Consider the following 23,628-nt stretch of genomic DNA (forward strand, 5'->3'; position numbering starts at 1 on the left):
CATTATTGGACCTAATGGTCAGTAAAAGAAACACAACTTTAGTCGTGCCTAACAAGATTCACAAATCAATGTATAAAACCTCTAGTGTGGAGGTCTTGGCTTATCCCCTACAATTAGACATATAATGTGGTGTAGCTATTCCACATAGAGGTTTAGAACCCTGCTGGTATAGGAGATGGTTGTAGCCACTAGCATTCAGTCAGCTGTCGTATAGACTGCTAGCAGATGCTGCCTGTAGTCAGTACAAACCATCACCTACATATACATATCAGGAGGACATATAGAGGAGTGATAGTGCTATTTACAAAGTGGTTGTATAATGTTTTTTAACATGTTTCACCCTACAGCTTTTTCAAAAAGTGCTATACATATATACAATTATATATAAATATAATATATATTATATATAATTTAAATATTTTTGAAGCACATCTGGATATCTAGCATGTGCTAAGCATACTAGTGTCCTGCTAATTCAGATCTACATTAAAAAGTAAATTAACTAAGAACCTGGTTGGTTGCAAGAAGAGGAACAGATACTGTTGTGCACTTAAACATTTTATACTTGAGGCCCATAGTGAAACCTAATAACTAGAGCCAATGCCAAGGCACATAGTGCAGTAAGGTACTGAGGTACTGGGGGTAAAAATAAATCCAACTGCACTATGAACCGCTACTACCCAAATTGTGAAAGAAACCAATTTGAAGACAAGCTTTTCTGCAGGCATATTACATATTGGTGTTATGATATCCTCACAGAGCACCAGAGATATGTATAGAGTGTATTATGCATGTGCTAGCACGGCAGTGGTGTGTGTATATGACACAAGCATTGACCTGTGTCTGTTAAGTGAAGTATTAAGTGTGCCACATTCTTCAGCCTTTGATTGGCAGTTACCAGCTATCAATCAGTGGAGCAAGCCATCCGCACAGTGAAAGCTTTTGACTTTGCAGATAAGCAGCGGGCTATGGAGAAAATGCCAGTGGCTGCCAAAAGGTAGGCCAATAGGTATAGACATCAGATGAGAGTTGCTGTCTGACTTTTTATCTAATACTTGAGGAAAAAGCGAGCGGCCGGGTACCACATTTTTGTTGCCAGTTATTTATGAGTTTAGTAATACTGTCGTGCTGGCCTTTCACGTATCCCCATGTCTGGCAATAAATAGGCTTCTATCCTAAGTCCCTTTTAAAAATATTAGTTGCCTGTCTAGGGCTGAAGTACAATACCCTACTGGTACTTTTAGTAGGAGCTGCTCCTGTTAAGTGCACATGTTTGAAGTGTACAATTTTAAGAGGGGCAGCTGGCTGGGTTAATTCATTAAGGGTTATTAAGGGTTAATTATTTGTTCACCATTATTACTCACCAGAGTGACATTTATTTTCTATTATATTTTATCTTTATTTTCTGTCAATAACTGGCTCAAATTTTGAAAGTAATTTTAATTTCATTTTCAACAGATTATAAAGTTTGTGCCAGTTAAATAGTACCTAAAGTGAAACGTGATCTGATGAGATAAATAAGTGTATGTATAGTCGCAGTCTGTATTCCTTTTTTCTTTTTGGGTAATTCCAGGGATCAGAGTAGAGAACCTCATTAATAATTTTTTTGATAAACCTGTGTGGCTAAAGTCGTGTACACATGCACTATAATTATTGCATGTAAGGATCAAGGCTTGATCCCCGGGGTAACAGTTAGTAAGGCCTTAATAAGCTTATACAGACACATTCACCAGCTGACGTACTCTTGCTTATGGGGTGCAGAGGAGGGATGATATTGTGCAATGGAGCGTCATTCGCTGGGCAGGGCGAGAAAGAGGCCAATGCATTTGATGGGTTGCCATTGCTTAACTGTACTTGTAAGGAGAACAGGAAAAAATCGGCACAAGATGTGCGACTGGCAGGTCGGAAGATGCAGGTGGCGGCAGACAACTGTGCCTCCAGTAAACAAATTTGACAAGATCCAAGAAAGAAAAATGTATCCGGGCACCAGTCACTGAAAAAGTCACCTATTTATTATGCTTCCGACACCTTCAGTGATACATACAAAATCTAGCCTTACAGCTGTTTCACGGGAAGACCCGCTTCTTCAGAGGCAGCAGATACTACAGCTGTTGCTGCCTCTGAAGAAGCGGGTCTTCCCGTGAAACAGCTGTAAGACTAGATTTTGTATGTATCACTGAAGGTGTTGGAAGCATAATAAATAGGTGACTTTTTCAGTGACTGGTGCCCGGATACATTTTTCTTTCTTGGACCATTGCTTAACCTCCTGAGCGATAATCCCGAGCTGAGCTCGGGGTATGTCGCGCAGGAGGAGTTCTCCAGCCCTAGTGGGCCGATTTGCATAATTTTTTTTGTTACACGCAGCTAGCACTTTGCTAGCTGCGTGTAACTTCCGATCGCCGCCGCTCGCCGCCGTGCCGCGCAGCCCCCCCCCCTCCCCGACCCCTTGCGCAGCCTGGCCGAACAGTGTCAGGCAGCGCTGAGGGGTGGATCGGGACTCCCTCTGACGTCACGACGTTCATGACGTCGGTGACGTCATCCCGCCCGTTCGCCATGGCGACCGGGGAAGCCCAGCAGGAAATCCCGTTCTGAACGGGATTTCCTGCTTACTCTGATCGCCGAAGGTGATCGGAGTGGGTGGGGGGATGCCGCTGGGCAGCGGCTATCATGTAGTGAGCCCAGGGCTCGCTACATGATTTAAAAAATAAAAAATTTTAAAAAAAGTGCTGCGCCCCCTCCTGGGCGATCTTATTGTATCGCCCAGAGGGTTAACTGGTCTTTAGCCAAACTGAGAAAGTTTTCTTAATAAAAGTGGAATTTCCCTTTAAAGCGTACCCTCAGTGAAAGTGGGAAGCCTCTAGATAGTCTAGGGGCTTCCCAAAACCATGCAGGATCTCTCTCTTGCAACATACTCACAGAAAGACATGCAATCACGTACCGCCAGAAAGATGTGCGAAACAAGACTTTAAATGATCGCGGTAATTAGCGTGGATGTCTGTGGGGATCGACATAATAGTCTGCAATGGTATGGTCGCGATCACCGCACATCGTTAAATGCGTAGAGGGCGCACTTCTCTTGTGACTGTGGTTGCGACTGGCTGAAGTTACGGGACCCGGTACCAAAGAGGGAGAAGACTGAGGACGGCGGCGTGGGAGCGATCCGACGGGAGGAAGCCCCAGGTATGTATAAAACTTTTATTGTCAATCGTCTCTGGCGTCCTTTAAGGTGGCCATACACTGATAGAGGTGCCACCAGATCGACAAACAAATTGATCCCTCTCTGATCTAATCTAATCAAAGAGGGTTCTAATTTTGCCCATACACTGCACACAGGATTGAATCGATTTCAGCATGAAATCGATTCAAAACTTGTGAAACCGCCGCTTGCCTCGCCGTCCCCTCGCCTCCCCCCATTCGGGCTCCCCTGACCAGCAACAATACATATCCTGTCGGTGCCAGTCCTTGCTGTCTCTTCCCATTTTCTCTTCCTGTTTTGTCCTGTGACTAGTGGAAATTCAAACAGTAGAGGGTGCTCTACTGTTTGAACTTTGGCTTGTCACAGGACGCGACAGGAAGTGAAGAGGAAACGAGAAGAAGGCCAGCCGGAAGAAGTAAGGACAGCATGTATCCCGGGGACTCGCGCCGGCTGGACAGGTGATATTATTGCTGCCGCTATGCGTAGGTTGCCACAGAATCAAAAGCTGCTAGCGATGCGCTCCCGACGTCCAGATCGATTGACTGAATCAACTGATGTCGGATGACAATTGGTCGATTGGTCAGCGTTTGTGTTAACGATTTAACAGCATCACAGTGATCGAATCTGCTGTATATCAGCGGGAATTCTACCCAGTGCATGGGTACCTTTAGCCTAAGCTCACATTACACTATGCGCGTATCGCAACATCCACAAAATGAGAAAGGCATAGCACAGTGGGCACTCTGGTTCTTATTCAGTTCAATTTTTCTCATCAGTTTTCTCCTGGGTGATATTGTCACACATTGTTAATAAATGCTATTAAAGCCACCAGCAACCAAGAACATACTCAGAATAATTTTTACAGTACTTTTCAACTACATCTAGGTACTCTTTCAGTTGCGGAATGCTGAAAAGCTAATATAAAGAGAAGATAAAAAATGATCTCCTAGGAGAAAGCATGTTCTTTTAGATAGAATAAACAATTGATATGGTGCACATTATCTAGAAGTGCACTATAGAAAGCGTGTTTGGATAACATGTTCCATTTCAACGCAGGGATGTGGACATGCCCATACAGTTGTATCCATGTGCAGCAACGCAGCATGCACAGTTATGTGCATAGCATTAACCCAGCCTAATGCTGGGTACACGCAGTGGAAACACAATGCAATTTCTGATCAATGAGTAACCTGTCAGGAAGTTGCATCGTGTGTGACCATCGATAACAGGATCGATTTTCCCTTGATAACTTTAACCATTATCGAATGGGAGCAGATTGGACATGACAGAAATAATCATTTGATTCCCATCGATCGGACGGGAAACTGCATCGATTCGTGTGTATTCAGCATGTCCTGGATTTTGAGAATAGCAAAAAACTCAGTATCAGATGGTAATACAGCCTGCCAAGAGAGTACACTTACATGCTACTGCAAAAGGTTCTCCAATCCTTTAAATTGTAGCTTTGTTGTTATTTTCATCAAAAGATTCACCGGCATTTCTATTTAAACTTTGTACATCTGCATTTTTAATGCCCATTGATTTATTTTACCATCACATCAGTGGGGTTCCATAGAGAAGAAGTAAACAGAAAGTGTGATTGCAACAGTCAACAGCTCCCATTTCTATAGAGAAAAGTAAAGGTCTGACTGTGGGCATGCTGCATTGACTCATCAAGTCCATCTATGGCCCTCCTTACCTATAAAAAATACACTGCTTACTTATAGCTTAGCAGAGGTTTAACAGTGCACATTACATTATAGCCAGGAACGAACGTCAAAGTGACAAGGGACACAACAGAAAATGATGCCGTGTGTTTACCTGTTAAATACTCTAGCATAGCATTAGGCTGAATAAGCTTGACTTACTGTGCATTGAATCCCTGTGCACACACTGCTGATTAGTGCCTATTAATCACTACAAACGCCTGAGATCCTTTCAACTCTTCAGATAAAATTCCCAGCATTTTTAAGAGTTCTCATCCTTAAGCCCTTGGGTGTGGTTTTACACAGTTCAGGTTTGGACAAGTGGTTTCTGTGATGAAAACAGGTGGTTGAAAGCCAGCGTAGCACAGCCAGCTGACAGATCAACCAAATACTTTAACTTGTTTTAACAAACCGATAAAGCCTTTAAAGACATAGGGCCGGTAACTAGTGCTTGATGGATAATGAACATGCACAGAAGCATTAATCCTTGCTAACAAGCAACTCTGTTCTCTGGCATAATACTAGAGGGTTGCTCCAACTTTTCAATTGTGCTTAGTAATGCTGTTTTCCTGCATTTTTCTTTATTTTGTTAATAGAAGGCCATTAGACTTCTTGAAAGGAAGGCAGTAACCACAATTCATTAAAAATGATCATTTGTTGGTCCAAAAAAACATTTTCCTATTTGCTTTGGTGTGAAATACGTAGAGCTCTCAGCTGAATTTTTGTGAGTTTTAGCTACTCCTCAGGCATAATGTCTCACATTATGAATATAAGTATGTAATACCTCACTGTATTGCAGGCAAGCCCAGTGCTGTAACTATGATATCATAAAGGCATTGTAGCCAGGTGGCAGTATTATGAGGGCTAAGGGAACATGGGACCTCCACTCCACACATTAACTACATGGATATCTACCACATTACTTACAGAATGGAACTGTATATTCGGAAAGCCATGATGAGCATGTTTAATATTTCTGCTGACATGTATAAACATAGCTCTGATTATACACTGTTTGCCTTAAAGGGTTTTTTTCTCCCAATTACCAATTCAATTGAAGTACACGGGCAGCCAACACATGTTAGAATCTTATTGCCAGAAATGCGGACTATGCATACGTGCAACCATAGTGCTGAAGAGTAGATCATGGATAACTCAGGACAGTATGGTGGTATTCTGGGAAGCAAACAGACCCACAGTGCACTGCAGCACCTAATAACTTCTACATCAGTCTAATTTGCCACAACATGTACAGTATGTGCACCGGGTGCTACATCTGGATTATAGCAGATAGAATCACTCCTTCCAATCTGGCATTTAATAATTTAATTAATGTTTAGTCTTTTGATCCTGTGGCCACTGAGCTTCACTCTGTTACTGCAGTATAATTGATGGCATTTACAACAGGGTATCTTTCATATTGTAGTTTAAAAGTATAACTGTGGTCACATTTTTGAATTTACAAGACTGCTCAGCATTATCAGAAGATTAAAGTGAACCTCCGGAGTCCGGACTAAAAATCTACTCAGCAGAACTGAAAAGGCTTGGTGTTTCTTTAACAGTTTCACAGCATCAGAACTTTGTTTTTCTTACCAAAGCATCATTTTTAGCTACATTTTTAGCTAAGCTCCACCCATCAAAGAAAAAAAGCCCAGGCTTTTTTTCCCTGATGCTGTGCCGAGCATGATGGGATTTCCTATGTTGTTATTCACGTTGCCTAGCAACTGAGAGGGGTGATCAGGACACAGGCCATTTGGCTCCCTGTCACCTCCTTTCAACCAAAAAGATGGCTGCCATCAGGAAATCAAACATTTGTCTGTTCTTTTAAAACAGGGTGGGTAAGAGATTATATTACCTATCTATTTTAATTAACATAACTATTGTAACTTAATGACAGTATGTTCGTTTAGGCTGAAGTTCCTCTTTAAGGTTTTAAACCCCCAGTGCTGTTCCGAAATGTATAAATGTAATGTAATGTGTGCATTTATACTTACCTGTCCCGTGTCGTGGTGTCCATCCGTCTTCCAAATCCCTGCTCTTCTGTAAGCCCCATACACGCTTCCAGCACATAGCATGGCAGCGTATGATGTCACACGCCTCGCCAGCAGCTTGTATGCGGTTATGGAACAGCGGAGGATTCAGAAGAAGGACGAACACTGCAACACGGGCCAGGTAATGTATAAATGCACAAATTACATACTCATTTATACATTAGGACAACAGCAGCGAGGTAGCGGATGCGGCGGGATCGGACGATTCTCGAGAGACTTCATTCTGAAAATTATTGTGAATCGGCCTGTGGTGTATGGGCAGCTGACAGATCTTGGTCTAATCAGATTCGTTCAGAGAGAGATTTGTCCCGTGGTCGAATGTGCCCGTCATTGCTATATGTACGGCCACCTTTATGCTTACAGGACTGGAAGAAGGTAAACCAGAAAAGACCCTTCATTAACCACTTGCCGACCGCGCACTCATAACGCGCGTCGGCAAAGTGGCAGCTGCAGGACCAGCGACGCAGTATTGCGTCGCCAGCTGCAGGCTGATTAATCAGGAAGCAGCCGCTCGTGCGAGCGGCTGCTTCCTGTCAATTCACGGCGGGGGGCTCCGTGAATAGCCTGCGGGCCGCCGATGGCGGCTCGCAGGCTAAATGTAAACACAAGCGGAAATAATCCGCTTTGTTTACATTTGTACGGCGCTGCTGCGCAGCAGCGCCGTAAGGCAGATCGGCGATCCCCGGCCAATCAGCGGCCGGGGATCGCCGCCATGTGACAGGGGACGTCCCGTCACTGGCTGCACAGGACGAATAGCGTCCTGTGCAGCCCGGAACACCAGGGGGGCCAGGTAGGAGAGGGAGGGGGAGGATTTTGCCGCGGAGGGGGGCTTTGAGGTGCCCCCCCCCCCCCCCCGCAACACCCGCAGGCAGGAGCGATCAGACCCCCCCAGCACATCATCCCCCTAGTGGGGAAAAAAGGGGGGCGATCTGATCGCTCTGCGTGCACGCTGATCTGTGCTGGGGGCTGGAGAGCCCACCCAGCACAGATCAGCAACAACAGCGCTGGTCGTTAAGGGGGGGTAAAGGGTGGGTCCTCAAGTGGTTAACATATGCAGACGCTCTGACCAAGGTGTGGTGTCCTTCCAGGGAAATGGCAGCATGGATGTTAACAAAATACACTGAGTAGTTTATAATACTGGATAATCTAGTAAACACAGGTTTGTCACTGTAGCTACATTTTAAGTCATTAGGATTTCTAGAATTAGGAATGTGTGCCTTGTAAATGCCACTCATTAATGAACATCTGCTAATAACCAGCTAGTCACATAATATAAAAGAGTGTAAAGTAATGTAATGATCTGCTGTTGCAATGGATCGGTAACATTCTGCCTACAAAGTACTGAAATATGTGATGCAGTGGGAGTGCAGAAACTGACATATGAAAACCTGTTTCCAGTATAATATTTGCATATAGAAACAGAAGGAAGGGAGCACCGACAAAATAAGAAAATGCAGTATGCCAAAGTCCCTCCCCAGTGCCTCCTGGGGAGTACTATCCAGCAAAATCCAAAAAGGACTGGCACTGCTTTAGATGTAAATATAGCTCTTTATTCCATCAAAAAATGGCAGCAGTGACAGACTGCTGTTTCGGGTTATAACCCTTTATCAAACTGCTCCAAGCAGTAGTCTGTCACTGCTGCCATTTCTTTAATGGAATAAAGAGTTATATTTACATCTAAAGCAGTGCCAGTCTTTTTTGGATTTAACCACTTGAGGACCCACCCTTTACCCCCCCTTAAGGACCAGCACTGTTGTAGCTGATCTGTGCTGGGTGGGCTCTGCAGCCCCCAGCACAGATCAGCGTGCAGGCAGAGCGACCAGATCGACCCCCTTTTTTCCCCCACTAGGGGGATGATGTGCTGGGGGGGTCTGATCGCTCCTGCCTGCTGGGTGATGCGGGGGGGGGGGCACCTCAAAGCCCCCCTCCGCGGCAAAATCCTCCCCCTCCCTCTCCTACCTGGCCCCCCCTTGGAGATCCGGGCTGCACAGGACGCTATTCGTCCTGTGCAGCCAGTGACGGGACGTCCCCTGTCACATGGCGGCGATCCCCGGCCGCTGATTGGCCGGGGATCGCCGATCTGCCTTACGGCGCTGCTGCGCAGCAGCGCCGTACAAATGTAAACAAAGCGGATTATTTCCGCTTGTGTCTACATTTAGCCTGCGAGCCGCCATCGGCGGCCCGCAGGCTATTCACGGAGCCCCCCGCCGTGAATTGACAGGAAGCAGCCGCTCGCACGAGCGGCTGCTTCCTGATTAATCAGCCTGCAGCTGGTCCTGCAGCTGCCACTTTGCCGACGCGCGGTATGAGTGCGCGGTCGGCAAGTGGTTAACATTTGCATATAACAATGCATATTTAGATTAAGCACATATGTGCATGCAGAGCCAGATCATCCACAAGACCAACCTAGGCAATTGCCTAGCCCCAGGAGAAAGTATAGGGGCCTGGGGCATGCAAGCCTCCACCAAATCTTATTAAAAGACCCAGGTGACCATCAGCAGTGGGCAAACACTGCTATCTTGCCTAGGAACCCATTTCTTCTCAATCCTACCATAACTGCAGTAGCTAGCACTGTGAATTTATTGAGACATTTACAGAATATCAGAGTTTGGAGGTATCTCTGCGTGGGTCCTTCTTTTCTGGAGAAGGATGGTGAATGAATTAAGTGCTGTGTTGTTCAGCTCTCTGGAATGTGATGCTAACTTGTCTGGGAAGGTCAGGATGTCACTGTGTCTGAATTCTGGATTTTCTGCTTCTCAGCTTACAGCAGCACTAATGGGGAGGCAGAAAAGACATGTCATTATTGAGACCCGCCAAAGGTCACTGAAAATGGGAACACAGTGTTGTTATTAATCTGGTTCCTGGGGGTCATTTATGTGTGACCCGATTGAGGGACAATAGCCACACAGAACTGCAGTGCATCAGCTCCTCCAGTTGTGGCTCTTGAACAGAAAAATAAAAAGGAACAAAAATAGATTCTGCAGCCATTGTGAAAAGTTGTATTGTGAAAACTAATGGGTTTTGGTTTCCTTTTACAGCTCAGAATACACAGCAGGCTGAAAGCATTATTTGAAAAATCATTGTTTTGATACCAAAATGATATGTGTCAGTGACACATACATTGCTTTTACTTAAAGAGACACTGAAGCAAAAACAAAATAGTATATAATGAATTGCATCATTCTCTAATATTTGCAGTTTACACACTGCACAGCATTCCAAATGTTTTTTACAGAACAGGCAGTGAACTTTTGACCTGTCCTGAACTGTTCTCTGCAAACAATACAGTTAAGATAACAACCTTCAGAACACAGAGCACTCTGCCACTTTTCAAAGTCGTGGAGCTCAATGGCAATTTGCATAAACAACAACTGGAGTTTCTTAACCCTTCCAGTACTGGAAACAACATTAGACTTATGTCTCTGCTCCTAATGCTTTATTTCTTAGCTGTACTACACATACAAATCATTATATCATATTTTTTTTTTCCGCTTCAGTGTCTCTTTAAATTGCACTATGAGCACTGTTATAGGCACATTGATACATTTTTCTGAACACAATTGTTTAGCAAATCGCAAGGACACTGAAGCCAGGTACACACATTCAATGACTGGTCAGTTTTACTACCTCTACGTAGTAGGAGGGTCAACAGATTTTAAAACTATCATTGTTTAATAAAGAAATAAACTTGTTTTTGAGACTGCACCACCGTAAAGATATGAACAGGGAGGTGCCGCAATTCATTGTTTTTGTAACAACTTGCTTGGGAAAAGGCACTTGTTAATCCCTGTAAACATAAAATAACATAAGGCCAAAAAATAATGTAAAAATATTTATTATAACATAATTTAACACAAGAACAAGCGAAAGAACTTCCTCCCCCCATACGCAGGAGTGTATCCCTTGCAACCACAGGGGGCCCCAGAGCTTTAAGGGGCTCCCAAATACCATTTCACTCTCTCTGATATAGAGGTCTGTATTGAGATCAGGTGGTTTTGTTGCTGCATTTGTTATGTGTGTGACAATTATGTTGGCCACACTTGTTGTATGACCCTTGCAAGATGGGCCCCAATGCTGTGAGGGTCACCTCGAGTAGGCAAGGGAAAGGGTGTGAACATTGGAGGGGCCCTGTGATTGGTGGGTATGCCCCTGCCCATACCCATTAAAAAAGCCTAGCGCCCCTAACCGCCTGCATTAAAACAGTTTAGATATTTGTTGGGCATCCCCTCCAAAAAAGCACACATCCACCTTGGAATATGTATTCAGTACAGCAACCAGCTTCAGAGATATACAAAAGTTCCTTTACAAACTGATCTTGGTTTGTTTCTATTAGTAATTCTCATGCCCATAACAATATTGTTGGAAGACACAGACAAATATAGCCATCTATGAACCAACATTTGTAATGCTCGTCATGCAGTTTCTCCAATCCCAATCGCAGTCTGGAATGCATTTTCACCATAGTCCCCTTACACATTGGCCCAATCATTACCCAGCAGTGATAAGGGCCAGACTACTTCAACACAGACACATGATCCATGGATTGTTCCAAACATGCAAATGAGGATTTATGTGACCAGCATCTTATGCAAAGTTCCTTAATCTCACAGTGTAGAAAGCAGAAAGTTACAAGTGTGAGCATGGAGGGATCTCACCCGCTCTATATGGTACTTGTAATCCATCTGTGGAGTACTGTGGAGCTCTGTTGCCACTGGTAATGCGTGCAGCGTGGTTAGCTGGTATCGCTGTTGTTGCTGTGTCTATGAAGGATGCAAGACTGTTGGAGATGTCATTAACAGGCGTGGGAGTAAGGGTTAGGGCTGGATGATCTTGGTGTGCAGTGCGATCAGGCGAATGTAGGTACAGGGCAGTTTGATGATTTTTTTGGGTAAGAGAACCACTCTCTATTGGTCTCCCTGGGATAGGGGTTGTTTGTTTATGTACTTTAGGTAACAAATAGAACGTAGATACAATTGGGTCAGGATTTTTGCACAAATTGCTCATAAGTGATAGCCTCCAGGTCCCTCCTGCTCCTGGTAACTCTGGACGCGAATACCGCTCTATAACAAGTCCTATCACAGAGCAGGACCAGGCACATTCTCCTAGTCAGTTGTGTGTCCACGATCATGACGTTTCCACCTTTGCTCTATGGGTTTCATTGTAATTTCTTTATTCAAACACAATTTCTTAACTGCTTTCATTTTGGCTCCAGAGATGTTCAGATCTCCCTCATCATTGTTTATCCAGAGACCATAAATACTCACAAAAGTGGCAATGTGGGAATTCAGACCAAATGATGGATTCGTTCTTGATTTACATTTAAAACACCCCATGTCTATTCTGCGTCTTTGTTTGCTATCTCAAGATCCAGTACATCATCCACATGTCCTTCCTCCCACAAATTGGCCAAATTCTCCAGGGCCTGTTGATCCTGTCGAGACAGGGAGGCCAAGGATTCTTGATCAGCTGCGGCACATTGGGCATGTAACCATTTCAGGAGTAATTTTCCTCCAAATAAGTGTACGTATTTCCTAATTGTAAACATATTCAGGGATTGGGTGAGACAAAATCCCAAACCCTGTGACAGCACTGACTCTGCGAGGAGTCGAGGAGTCATCTACTGCTGGATTGCATTCCTCAAGTTCACCCCTAACAAGGGGGTTCGTAATTAAGTTGTGCTTACCCCTTGGTTTTGCTTTCTCTTCTGCTCAGCTTTTTTTGCCTTCTGCTCCTTTCTCTCTCTCTCTCTCTCTCTCTCTCTCTCTCTCTCTCTCTGTTTTTGTGTTTGTGACTGTGTGAGTTCTATTTCACGATTGTCTTCACTAGCTGGTTCACTACTGGGTTGACTGCCCACAGACTCAGTGGCAGTTGTGTAGTTACTTTGGCCTCGATTCATCAAGACTTATCGAATCAATTACCGGCAGCTCGGTAAAATACCGACCTTGATAAGTTGATTTCAGGATTTATCAAAGTTATCTACAGCTGTTAGCGAGAATTCGGTAATCATTTGGTAATGATGCGATAAAACGGAAGAAAGTGCAACTCATGAAAATGAAACTTGGCGTGGTTAAGCGTTAAATTTAGGATTAGTTATCTCCTTCACTGCTCTGTCGTTATTCCTGTCAGATCATTGCTGACAGAGAAGATGGAGCCATTTGAAATGGTTATGTATCAGCTGAGAGTGATTCAAAGGTGCAGAAGGGCAAGAATAAGGTCTAGAACCATATCAATTTGCAAGAGAATAGATTTATTTGCTATACCAGGACATCGGCATTTCTCTTGAATCATCTTTTAAGAGAACAAAAGCACTAGCAGTGCCAGGGTTAACTAAATTGCTAGCTGCACTACATTTTTTCAGAAAAGTCTCCTATCAATCCGTAGCTGGCGAAATTGTGGATTGTCCCAAGCCACTTCCAGAATCCTGGTCCAGGTGTTAAGCCCTATTCAGAATGTTGCTATGTGGTGTTCAAAGGACTGCCTTTTTACCCACAATTCCACGGGAATCTCATGGCCTTGTGTTATATTACCGCTCTAAAATGGAAATATCGACATGTTACCGAATGGTTACCGCGTTGTTATCAATATTTTATCGAAGTCACACCAAATGCGGAAAAACCTTGATGAATACAACTAGAAATCGATAAACTTCTAATTCGGTAATTTAACGAACTGGAAAAAGTTCGGTATGGCAGGCAAAGGGTGTATGACCGTATTTTGGCTGACTGGCGCCTGCTGACCAGATAAAGGTAGGAAATTGCTTGAACTGGTAGTGAGCAATTGTGTGTGTTGCAGTTAGCATTCAGTTTAGAGGCAATGGGGGTGAAGTCCCTGGAAGTGAGAGATCCAGGGCTCGCCCGCATTTCCCTCTAGGCATCGCATGGTGGTTTAGGGGCCCCTGGCCAGTAAGAGAGACCGGGGCCCCTGGCTGTCGTGCGAACCAGTGTTTGTGAGTATGAACAGGGCCTTAGGTTTCCTTTCTCAATTTTCCTATATGCTTATTCAGTTTTTCACATTTATCCAAATACTCTTGTTTTTGTGAATATGGTTGTAGTTGTGTTTGAATATTAGTTATCTTGGTAGCAATATAATCTAAACTCCACCATTAGTTCTAAAGCATGTTGGTCACACTCCTGAACATTTTGTTCCCACTTCATCTAAATTATCCGGTTTTTTTTTCTGGGGGAAAATCTGAGCCCTCCGCCAGAAGGGAATTACTCTTTACAATTTATATCTAATGTACATTTCCCAGTTCCACCAGGCCTTGATTTAATTTGAGTTTTTGTTGTGCGGCCTGACCAGTCTGTGCTTCTGAACTGTCCCGCTGTACCTTGTCCACCAATTCTTCCCACTGTATCATTGTAAAAAAAAAAAAAAAATTAAAGAAAAAAAAAAGTAAATTATTTTCTCTCTTTCTGTCACACCCCCTGCCTGCTCCCGACAGGGCCCCCACAGCCCCCTAAAAACAGGTCCCAGTGGAGGCAGCCAGCCCCATGTGAGTCGACACTCAACACAGGCTACCCATGTCCGTATCTCCCCTAGTGCTGAACTGCATGAAACAACTGTTGTACAACTAGACAGATCAAAAAATCTGTTCGGGTGGTGCTTGCTCACCAGGTCTATGGACCTGCGTACACAAAATAAATTATTTAGTATTTATATAGCACCACAATGTTCTGCAGCGCTGTACAAAATATGAAGTCTTGTCACTTAACTGTCCCTCAGAGGGGCTCACAATCTAATCCCCGCTTGGTCAGTGATTGATTCAAACAAAATTGAAGGTGTGTACTAGGATTTATTGTACAATATAAATTGTGGTGTTCCATTAGGGCTGGAACCCACAAGAGCGTTTTTTTGAGCATTTTGGCCGCGCTGCGATACGCTAGCGTTTTGCCAAAACGCTCAGCTGATGTTAATGGATGGGGCAACTTCCACAGGAGCGTTTGCGTTTCCCAGAAACGCAAATGCAGGACCTGCAGCATTTTGGGAGCGTTATCGCTTCAATGTAAAGTATTGAAACGCTAGCAGAAACGCTCAGCAAAACCTAAACTGAGCGGTTTTGCTAGCGTTTTGCGGTTCAGCACACTGTAACAAAATTAAAAATAATTCACAGGACCAATCAGGATAAAAACGCGAAACGCAAAATGCTACACAACCGCTGAGGAAAAAAATACACTGTTGCAAAACGCGACTGAAAACTTGCATGAATCCGCTTGCAAACCGCTCATGCAAAACGCTAGCGGTTGCGTTTTGCGTTTGCGGATTTCAGTGGGTTCCAGGCCTCAGTGCTTTGTGATCCGCAATAAGTGAGTTTTTGATCCGCAGTTTAGTGAGTTTGCCTTTTGTTTCTATTCAGAGGAAATAAATTAATCTAAATGAGCATGGCAAAAATGCATGGGATCGCACAGGAAAGAAGAAAAGTTTGCATTTATGTAACAGATCTGAATTTTGTAGTGGAAAAGTCGTTGCTGCCCATCAGGATTGAACTTGGCATAAACAGTAGAGAGGCAGCGACCACATCGAGTCACATCTGAGTGGGCTGAGATCAGGTGTGGCATGATGCAGTTTTTTGCTGTCTTGTAACTGCACCACTTGCTAATGCTGCCAAGCATGAGGTTACAAACTCTGCCATTCCGCTGCATGAAACTGCATCCGAAAGGCGCTCCGTGGGGGTGGTGGGTGAACTGCCCAACAAGAGCGCAGTTCAGTTTCTCATGTGAAAGAAACCATGGTGTAGCAAAGTCCCCGTTATCCGGAACTCAGGCAACCGGAAATTCTCAACTAACTGGCATGCCTGAGGGGATAAAATGGGGTCAGTTGTTTGGGGGGTTTTGAGAGGGTTTGACAGCCACAAAATACTCACCGAACCTCCAGTGACGTCCTGCAGATTCTATGGCACTCCCTGCATGTCTTGTGACGCGGGTCAGGTGACATGCCGGGAGCCGTACATGGAGGATGCCAGAAAGCCGACAGGAGTCTGCAAGGAGCTGCAGGACTTTGCACAAACCTCCCCCTTGTGCAGGACTAAATACTCACCGAGTATACCCTCCCATCTTGTGCAGGACAAAATACTCACAGAGAGTATAACTTCCCACCTTGTGCAGGACAAAATACTCACCGAGAGTAATACTTACCAAGAGTATTTTTTAGATTTCTGAGGCGATTCTGCCTCAATGTTAAATACAGGAAAGTGGAAAACCGCTCTGAAACACGCTAGATCAGAGCAGTTTTCAAATCGTTTTTGTTACAGACGCTGTTCAGTTATAGCTTTACTATAACAAAATATAAATCTGCTACACAAAAACACTCCAAAAAATGCTAGTCATGCTTAGAACATCGCTCTAAACATGCCTAGAATCGCTCAGAAAACCGCTTAAAAACGCTAGCATTTGCGGATCCGCTAGCAGTTTTTGGTGTGCACTGGCCCTGACCCTTATTTATATAACAATGGACTTACTTTGTGTTGTAAAACGTTTCCTGCGCTGCTTTGCATAGGTGGGTCTGTTAGTCAACTGGTTTGTTTGGCCACCATCTTTCATGCCACAGCGGGGTAAGTGCATCTGGTGTAATGTGCTCTCGTCTAGATCTCCATTGATTGGAAGGAGTGAGGAGCGTTGGAAGTCTCTGCAAAGCAATATTAATGCAACTATTTAGACAGTAAAATGATTCTAAAATATAAAAAAAACACTTACACAAACATCAATATTAGAGAAATAAAGTGCCATTTATTGACTAAACAGAAAGATCAGTCTCTGTTATTTTCTCAAGTATGACCTAGCATTAAAACATGGAACATCTGAATTGCTGGATAAGATCTTTAAAGTTCAGTGTACAGTACATATAACACATATATACCAACCTTGAGTGTGATAAAAAAAAAAAAAAACGTCTTAAATGAAAGTACAAACAATAGGGCAATATATAATAAATTAATCAGAGTGTAAGGTAACATCATAGAACAGCACATCTGGCCTTTGAGGTGGGCCTTGGCAGATTTCAGTAGAAATAGATGTTCAGTGAAACTGAGAAAACTCATGAGGCAAAAAAGGCATACAGAAAATAAACCACCAAAAGGAACTTATGCACCAATCATATGTAATAAGATGACTGCATCTACCATAATTGCCATTAATAGACCACTATCAGTAAAATTAGAAAAATATAAAATGCATACAAATAAAAAGTACATTTCTCCCAGTAAAATGCACTATAAATTACTTTTTTTCCAATGCTGCTGCCACTTACAGTAGGTAGTAAAATGCTGACAAATCTGATAGATTTTAGTCTAATCCATTTTATCATGGGAGATTCTCAGTATTAACTTTATTCTTCTTTATTCTTTACAAAAACACTCCACGGCAAGGATCTGTACAGATGTCAGTCAGATTTCCTGCATACTATTTTGGCACTTAGACTGAGCAACTGCCATTCAGTAAGCGCTTTTGTAAATAAAAAAATGACTGAGAATCCCCCATGAAGAGATGGACTAGTCCAAAACCTGTTACATCTGTCAGATGTTCACTACCTACTGTAAGTGCCAGTGAGATAGCAAAAAAATGATTTATATTGCATTGTACTCTGGGAGAACTGTACATTTATATACTGTATATGTATTTAAAATGTAACAAGTTTGTGATAGATTTCCTTTAAGAGAAGTGTTTTTGACTGTTGCATTAAATTAATTCTAAAAACGACCATCATAAGCACCACAATATGGATTTCACTCCACAGCAGAGTCACTTATTATGTAAACTTCCCACCATATCAGTTGCAGCAACCCCTGCTTCCATGTGCAGCATACACCCTGCATAAATCTGGCCATGTGCCAGCCTCTGCATCCAGACAGAGGCCAGAGAGCTGGCTGCCTGTGATTATATTTGGAGGAACTGGCCATGTCTCTCTCGTGTCCTTACCTTTCCCTCTAGATTGTAAGCCTTTAGGCAGGGTCCTCCTCCTTTTGTGTCCTACCTGATCATGCACCTCCATTACTGTGCACCCATGCTAGGCATCTGAGTGAACCTAACTTGCCTAATCACCATGCTCCATCCAGTGACTGACTAAGCATTACCTGGTACTCATACTGTGCTGTGTGATCTGGTTTTCTTGTATTCCTGTATTGTCATATTGCTGTTTGTCACCCCTAAATATTGTCTGTAACCTAAATTAATGTCCAGCGCTGCGTAATATGTTGGCGCTTTATAAATACAATAAATAATAATAATAATAATAATAATAATAATAATAATAATAATAATGTCTCACCCTCTGCATCCAGACAGAGGCCAGAGAGCTGCCTGTGATTACATTGGAGGAACTGGCCATGTCTCACCCTCTGCATCCAGACAGAGGCCAGAGAGCTGGCTGTGATTACATTGGAGGAACTGGCCATGTCTCACCCTCTGCACCGATACAGAAGCCAGAGAGCTGGCTGTGATTACATTGGAGGAACTGGCCATGTCTCACCCTCTGCATCCAGACAGAGGCCAGAGAGCTGGCTGTGATTACATTGGAGGAACTGGCCATGCCTCACCCTCTGCACCGATACAGAGGCCAGAGAGCTGGCTGTGATTACATTGGAGGAACTGGCCATGTCTCACCCTCTGCATCCAGACAGAGGCCAGAGAGCTGGCTGTGATTACATTGGAGGAACTGGCCATGTCTCACCCTCTGCATCCAGACAGAGGACAGAGAGCTGCCTGTGATTACATTGGAGGAACTGGCCATGCCTCACCCTCTGCATCCAGACAGAGGCCAGATAGCTGGCTGCCTGTGATTACATTGGAGGAACTGGCCATGTCTCACCCTCTGCATCCAGACAGAGGCCAGAGAGCTGCCTGTGATTACATTGGAGGAACTGGCCATGTCTCACCCTCTGCATCCAGACAGAGGCCAGAGAGCTGGCTGTGATTACATTGGAGGAACTGGCCATGTCTCACCCTCTGCACCGATACAGAAGCCAGAGAGCTGGCTGTGATTACATTGGAGGAACTGGCCATGTCTCACCCTCTGCATCCAGACAGAGGCCAGAGAGCTGGCTGTGATTACATTGGAGGAACTGGCCATGCCTCACCCTCTGCACCGATACAGAGGCCAGAGAGCGGGCTGTGATTACATTGGAGGAACTGGCCATGTCTCACCCTCTGCATCCAGACAGAGGCCAGAGAGCTGGCTGTGATTACATTGGAGGAACTGGCCATGTCTCACCCTCTGCATCCAGACAGAGGACAGAGAGCTGCCTGTGATTACATTGGAGGAACTGGCCATGCCTCACCCTCTGCATCCAGACAGAGGCCAGAGAGCTGGCTGTGATTACATTGGAGGAAATGGCCATGTCTCACCCTCTGCATCCAGACAGAGGACAGAGAGCTGGCTGTGATTACATTGGAGGAACTGGCCATGTCTCACCCTCTGCATCCAGACAGAGGCCAGAGAGCTGGCTGTGATTACATTGGAGGAACTGGCCATGTCTCACCCTCTGCACCGATACAGAAGCCAGAGAGCTGGCTGTGATTACATTGGAGGAACTGGCCATGTCTCACCCTCTGCATCCAGACAGAGGCCAGAGAGCTGGCTGTGATTACATTGGAGGAACTGGCCATGCCTCACCCTCTGCACCGATACAGAGGCCAGAGAGCTGGCTGTGATTACATTGGAGGAACTGGCCATGTCTCACCCTCTGCATCCAGACAGAGGCCAGAGAGCTGGCTGTGATTACATTGGAGGAACTGGCCATGTCTCTCCCTCTGCATCCAGACAGAGGCCAGAGAGCTGGCTGTGATTACATTGGAGGAACTGGCCATGCCTCACCCTCTGCACCGATACAGAGGACAGAGAGCTGGCTGTGATTACATTGGAGGAACTGGCCATGTCTCACCCTCTGCATCCAGACAGAAGCCAGAGAGCGGGCTGTGATTACATTGGAGGAACTGGCCATGTCTCACCCTCTGCATCCAGACAGAAGCCAGAGAGCTGGCTGTGATTACATTGGAGGAACTGGCCATGCCTCACCCTCTGCATCCAGACAGAGGCCAGAGAGCTGGCTGTGATTACATTGGAGGAACTGGCCATGTCTCACCCTCTGCATCCAGACAGAGGCCAGAGAGCTGGCTGTGATTACATTGGAGGAACTGGCCATGCCTCACCCTCTGCACCGATACAGAGGACAGAGAGCTGGCTGTGATTACATTGGAGGAACTGGCCATGTCTCACCCTCTGCATCCAGACAGAAGCCAGAGAGCTGGCTGTGATTACATTGGAGGAACTGGCCATGTCTCACCCTCTGCATCCAGACAGAAGCCAGAGAGCTGGCTGTGATTACATTGGAGGAACTGGCCATGCCTCACCCTCTGCATCCAGACAGAGGCCAGAGAGCTGGCTGTGATTACATTGGAGGAACTGGCCATGCCTCACCCTCTGCACCGATACAGAGGACAGAGAGCTGGCTGTGATTACATTGGAGGAACTGGCCATGTCTCACCCTCTGCATCCAGACAGAGGACAGAGAGCTGCCTGTGATTACATTGGAGGAACTGGCCATGCCTCACCCTCTGCATCCAGACAGAGGCCAGAGAGCTGGCTGTGATTACATTGGAGGAAATGGCCATGTCTCACCCTCTGCATCCAGACAGAGGACAGAGAGCTGGCTGTGATTACATTGGAGGAACTGGCCATGTCTCACCCTCTGCATCCAGACAGAGGCCAGAGAGCTGGCTGTGATTACATTGGAGGAACTGGCCATGTCTCACCCTCTGCACCGATACAGAAGCCAGAGAGCTGGCTGTGATTACATTGGAGGAACTGGCCATGTCTCACCCTCTGCATCCAGACAGAGGCCAGAGAGCTGGCTGTGATTACATTGGAGGAACTGGCCATGCCTCACCCTCTGCACCGATACAGAGGCCAGAGAGCTGGCTGTGATTACATTGGAGGAACTGGCCATGTCTCACCCTCTGCATCCAGACAGAGGCCAGAGAGCTGGCTGTGATTACATTGGAGGAACTGGCCATGTCTCTCCCTCTGCATCCAGACAGAGGCCAGAGAGCTGGCTGTGATTACATTGGAGGAACTGGCCATGCCTCACCCTCTGCACCGATACAGAGGACAGAGAGCTGGCTGTGATTACATTGGAGGAACTGGCCATGTCTCACCCTCTGCATCCAGACAGAAGCCAGAGAGCGGGCTGTGATTACATTGGAGGAACTGGCCATGTCTCACCCTCTGCATCCAGACAGAAGCCAGAGAGCTGGCTGTGATTACATTGGAGGAACTGGCCATGCCTCACCCTCTGCATCCAGACAGAGGCCAGAGAGCTGGCTGTGATTACATTGGAGGAACTGGCCATGTCTCACCCTCTGCATCCAGACAGAGGCCAGAGAGCTGGCTGTGATTACATTGGAGGAACTGGCCATGCCTCACCCTCTGCACCGATACAGAGGACAGAGAGCTGGCTGTGATTACATTGGAGGAACTGGCCATGTCTCACCCTCTGCACCGATACAGAGGCCAGAGAGCTGCCTGTGATTACATTGGAGGAACTGGCCATGTCTCACCCTCTGCATCCAGACAGAAGCCAGAGAGCTGGCTGTGATTACATTGGAGGAACTGGCCATGCCTCACCCTCTGCATCCAGACAGAGGCCAGAGAGCTGGCTGTGATTACATTGGAGGAACTGGCCATGCCTCACCCTCTGCACCAATACAGAGGCCAGATAGCTGGCTGCCTGTGATTACATTGGAGGAACTGGCCATGTCTCACCCTCTGCATCCAGACAGAGGCCAGAGAGCTGGCTGTGATTACATTGGAGGAACTGGCCATGTCTCACCCTCTGCACCGATACAGAGGCCAGAGAGCTGGCTGTGATTACATTGGAGGAACTGGCCATGTCTCACCCTCTGCATCCAGACAGAGGCCAGAGAGCGGGCTGTGATTACATTGGAGGAACTGGCCATGTCTCACCCTCTGCATCCAGACAGAGGCCAGAGAGCTGGCTGTGATTACATTGGAGGAACTGGCCATGCCTCACCCTCTGCACCGATACAGAGGACAGAGAGCTGGCTGTGATTACATTGGAGGAACTGGCCATGTCTCACCCTCTGCATCCAGACAGAGGCCAGAGAGCTGGCTGTGATTACATTGGAGGAACTGGCCATGTCTCACCCTCTGCATCCAGACAGAGGCCAGAGAGCGGGCTGTGATTACATTGGAGGAACTGGCCATGTCTCACCCTCTGCATCCAGACAGAGGCCAGAGAGCTGGCTGTGATTACATTGGAGGAACTGGCCATGTCTCACCCTCTGCATCCAGACAGAGGCCAGAGAGCTGGCTGTGATTACATTGGAGGAACTGGCCATGTCTCACCCTCTGCATCCAGCCAGAGGCCAGAGAGCTGGCTGTGATTACATTGGAGGAACTGGCCATGTCTCACCCTCTGCATCCAGACAGAGGCCAGAGAGCTGGCTGTGATAACATGGGAGGAACTGGCCATGTCTCACTCTATACCTGGAAATCCTGTGATCTTCCTTACAATGAGGCCTAGAAACCAGGTATTTTTGATGGCTGTTGCCGTGTTTATAAGACTGAATACTATAGATTTGCTGGTACCCATTCTCTCTGTTTACATTACAATACTTGTTGCTCTTGAGTAAAAAGAGGTCAGTGGCTTAATTTAGTGAATTAGAAATGATGTTCTGCAGCCAGAATGTTACATTCGACCTCCCACATCCCTACCAGCTATCGTCAGGTCTTCTTGTGCATGAATCTCTTCCCTCACACACAGATGGTCAAAGAATGCCCCTTTATTGTGCCAAATTGAAGGCAGCTGTTCTTTGCTCAAGGCTAAACTGTGTACAATGCTGAATATTCAGCTAATAAACCGCACACAAGATGACCAGTAGGAAATCTTCAGTCATTACAAACTGCTTGCAGTGGTGGAAAGAATTAACAATGAGTAAAGGGTCAGACATGTTACTTTATGTATGTTTGCATTAGCCAACTGCCCGCCCCATGGATTATATGCAAAAATAAAATGATGATTCCAATGAAAAATAAAAAATAAGAAAGTTAATTTCAAGCCTTTATGTCCTTATAAAAGAAAAACAGGTCTGAACTACTTCCTAAGTAGCATTAAATAGTTTGAACTGAGGAATAGAATAAATAATGTGGCAAGGCTTAATTTCTGGTACACACATCCAATTTGAATTGGCCAATCTATGTAGTATAAGAGTTCATCTGCCCAATCTGTTCATAGTATTAAAAAATCTGCTGGCCTGCATAATTTGTGGAGGTGGTCAAATCTCCTGGTTTCTAATAGCTATAGGAGCTGCCATGTTTCCCTCTCCCTTTCTAGCCATCCTTATTTACAGAAGTCCCAGATGCTATCTTCACACCTTCCCTGTGGATAAACTCTTGAAAGCAGTTGTCTTAATTGTTGTAGAAATGTATTGTTTGCTTCTTGCTAATGTGTGCAATAAAACAATTACATTAGTTCTTAGCTGCCTGAAACCTCTGTGGTCCAGTAAGCCGGCTGAAGTAGGCTAATAAAACCACTGGTAAACTTTAAATGTAATAGATGAGACACATGGTTGGCATGCATTTTTAATGTGCTATTGAGATGCCTTGGGTGCTAAAAATGATGCTCAGTTCACTTTTAAGATTAATGGCCCATACTCACGGGCAACTT

At 45.3% G+C, this 23,628-nt stretch overlaps 1 protein-coding gene across 1 annotated transcript in view; it reads right to left on the reverse strand.

Moving 5' to 3' along the window:
- MMP28 (matrix metallopeptidase 28) overlaps window positions 1–23,628 on the reverse strand; it is a 139,672-nt gene that overhangs the window by 39,216 nt on the left and 76,828 nt on the right. Inside the window, exon 3 of the mRNA XM_068265364.1 lies at window positions 16,408–16,574. Coding sequence (XP_068121465.1) covers window positions 16,408–16,574 — 167 coding nt within the window. The remainder of the gene's footprint in view (window positions 1–16,407; window positions 16,575–23,628) is intronic.

The sequence above is a fragment of the Hyperolius riggenbachi genome, chromosome 2, assembly GCF_040937935.1.
Source record: "Hyperolius riggenbachi isolate aHypRig1 chromosome 2, aHypRig1.pri, whole genome shotgun sequence".
Lineage (NCBI taxonomy): Eukaryota > Metazoa > Chordata > Amphibia > Anura > Hyperoliidae > Hyperolius > Hyperolius riggenbachi.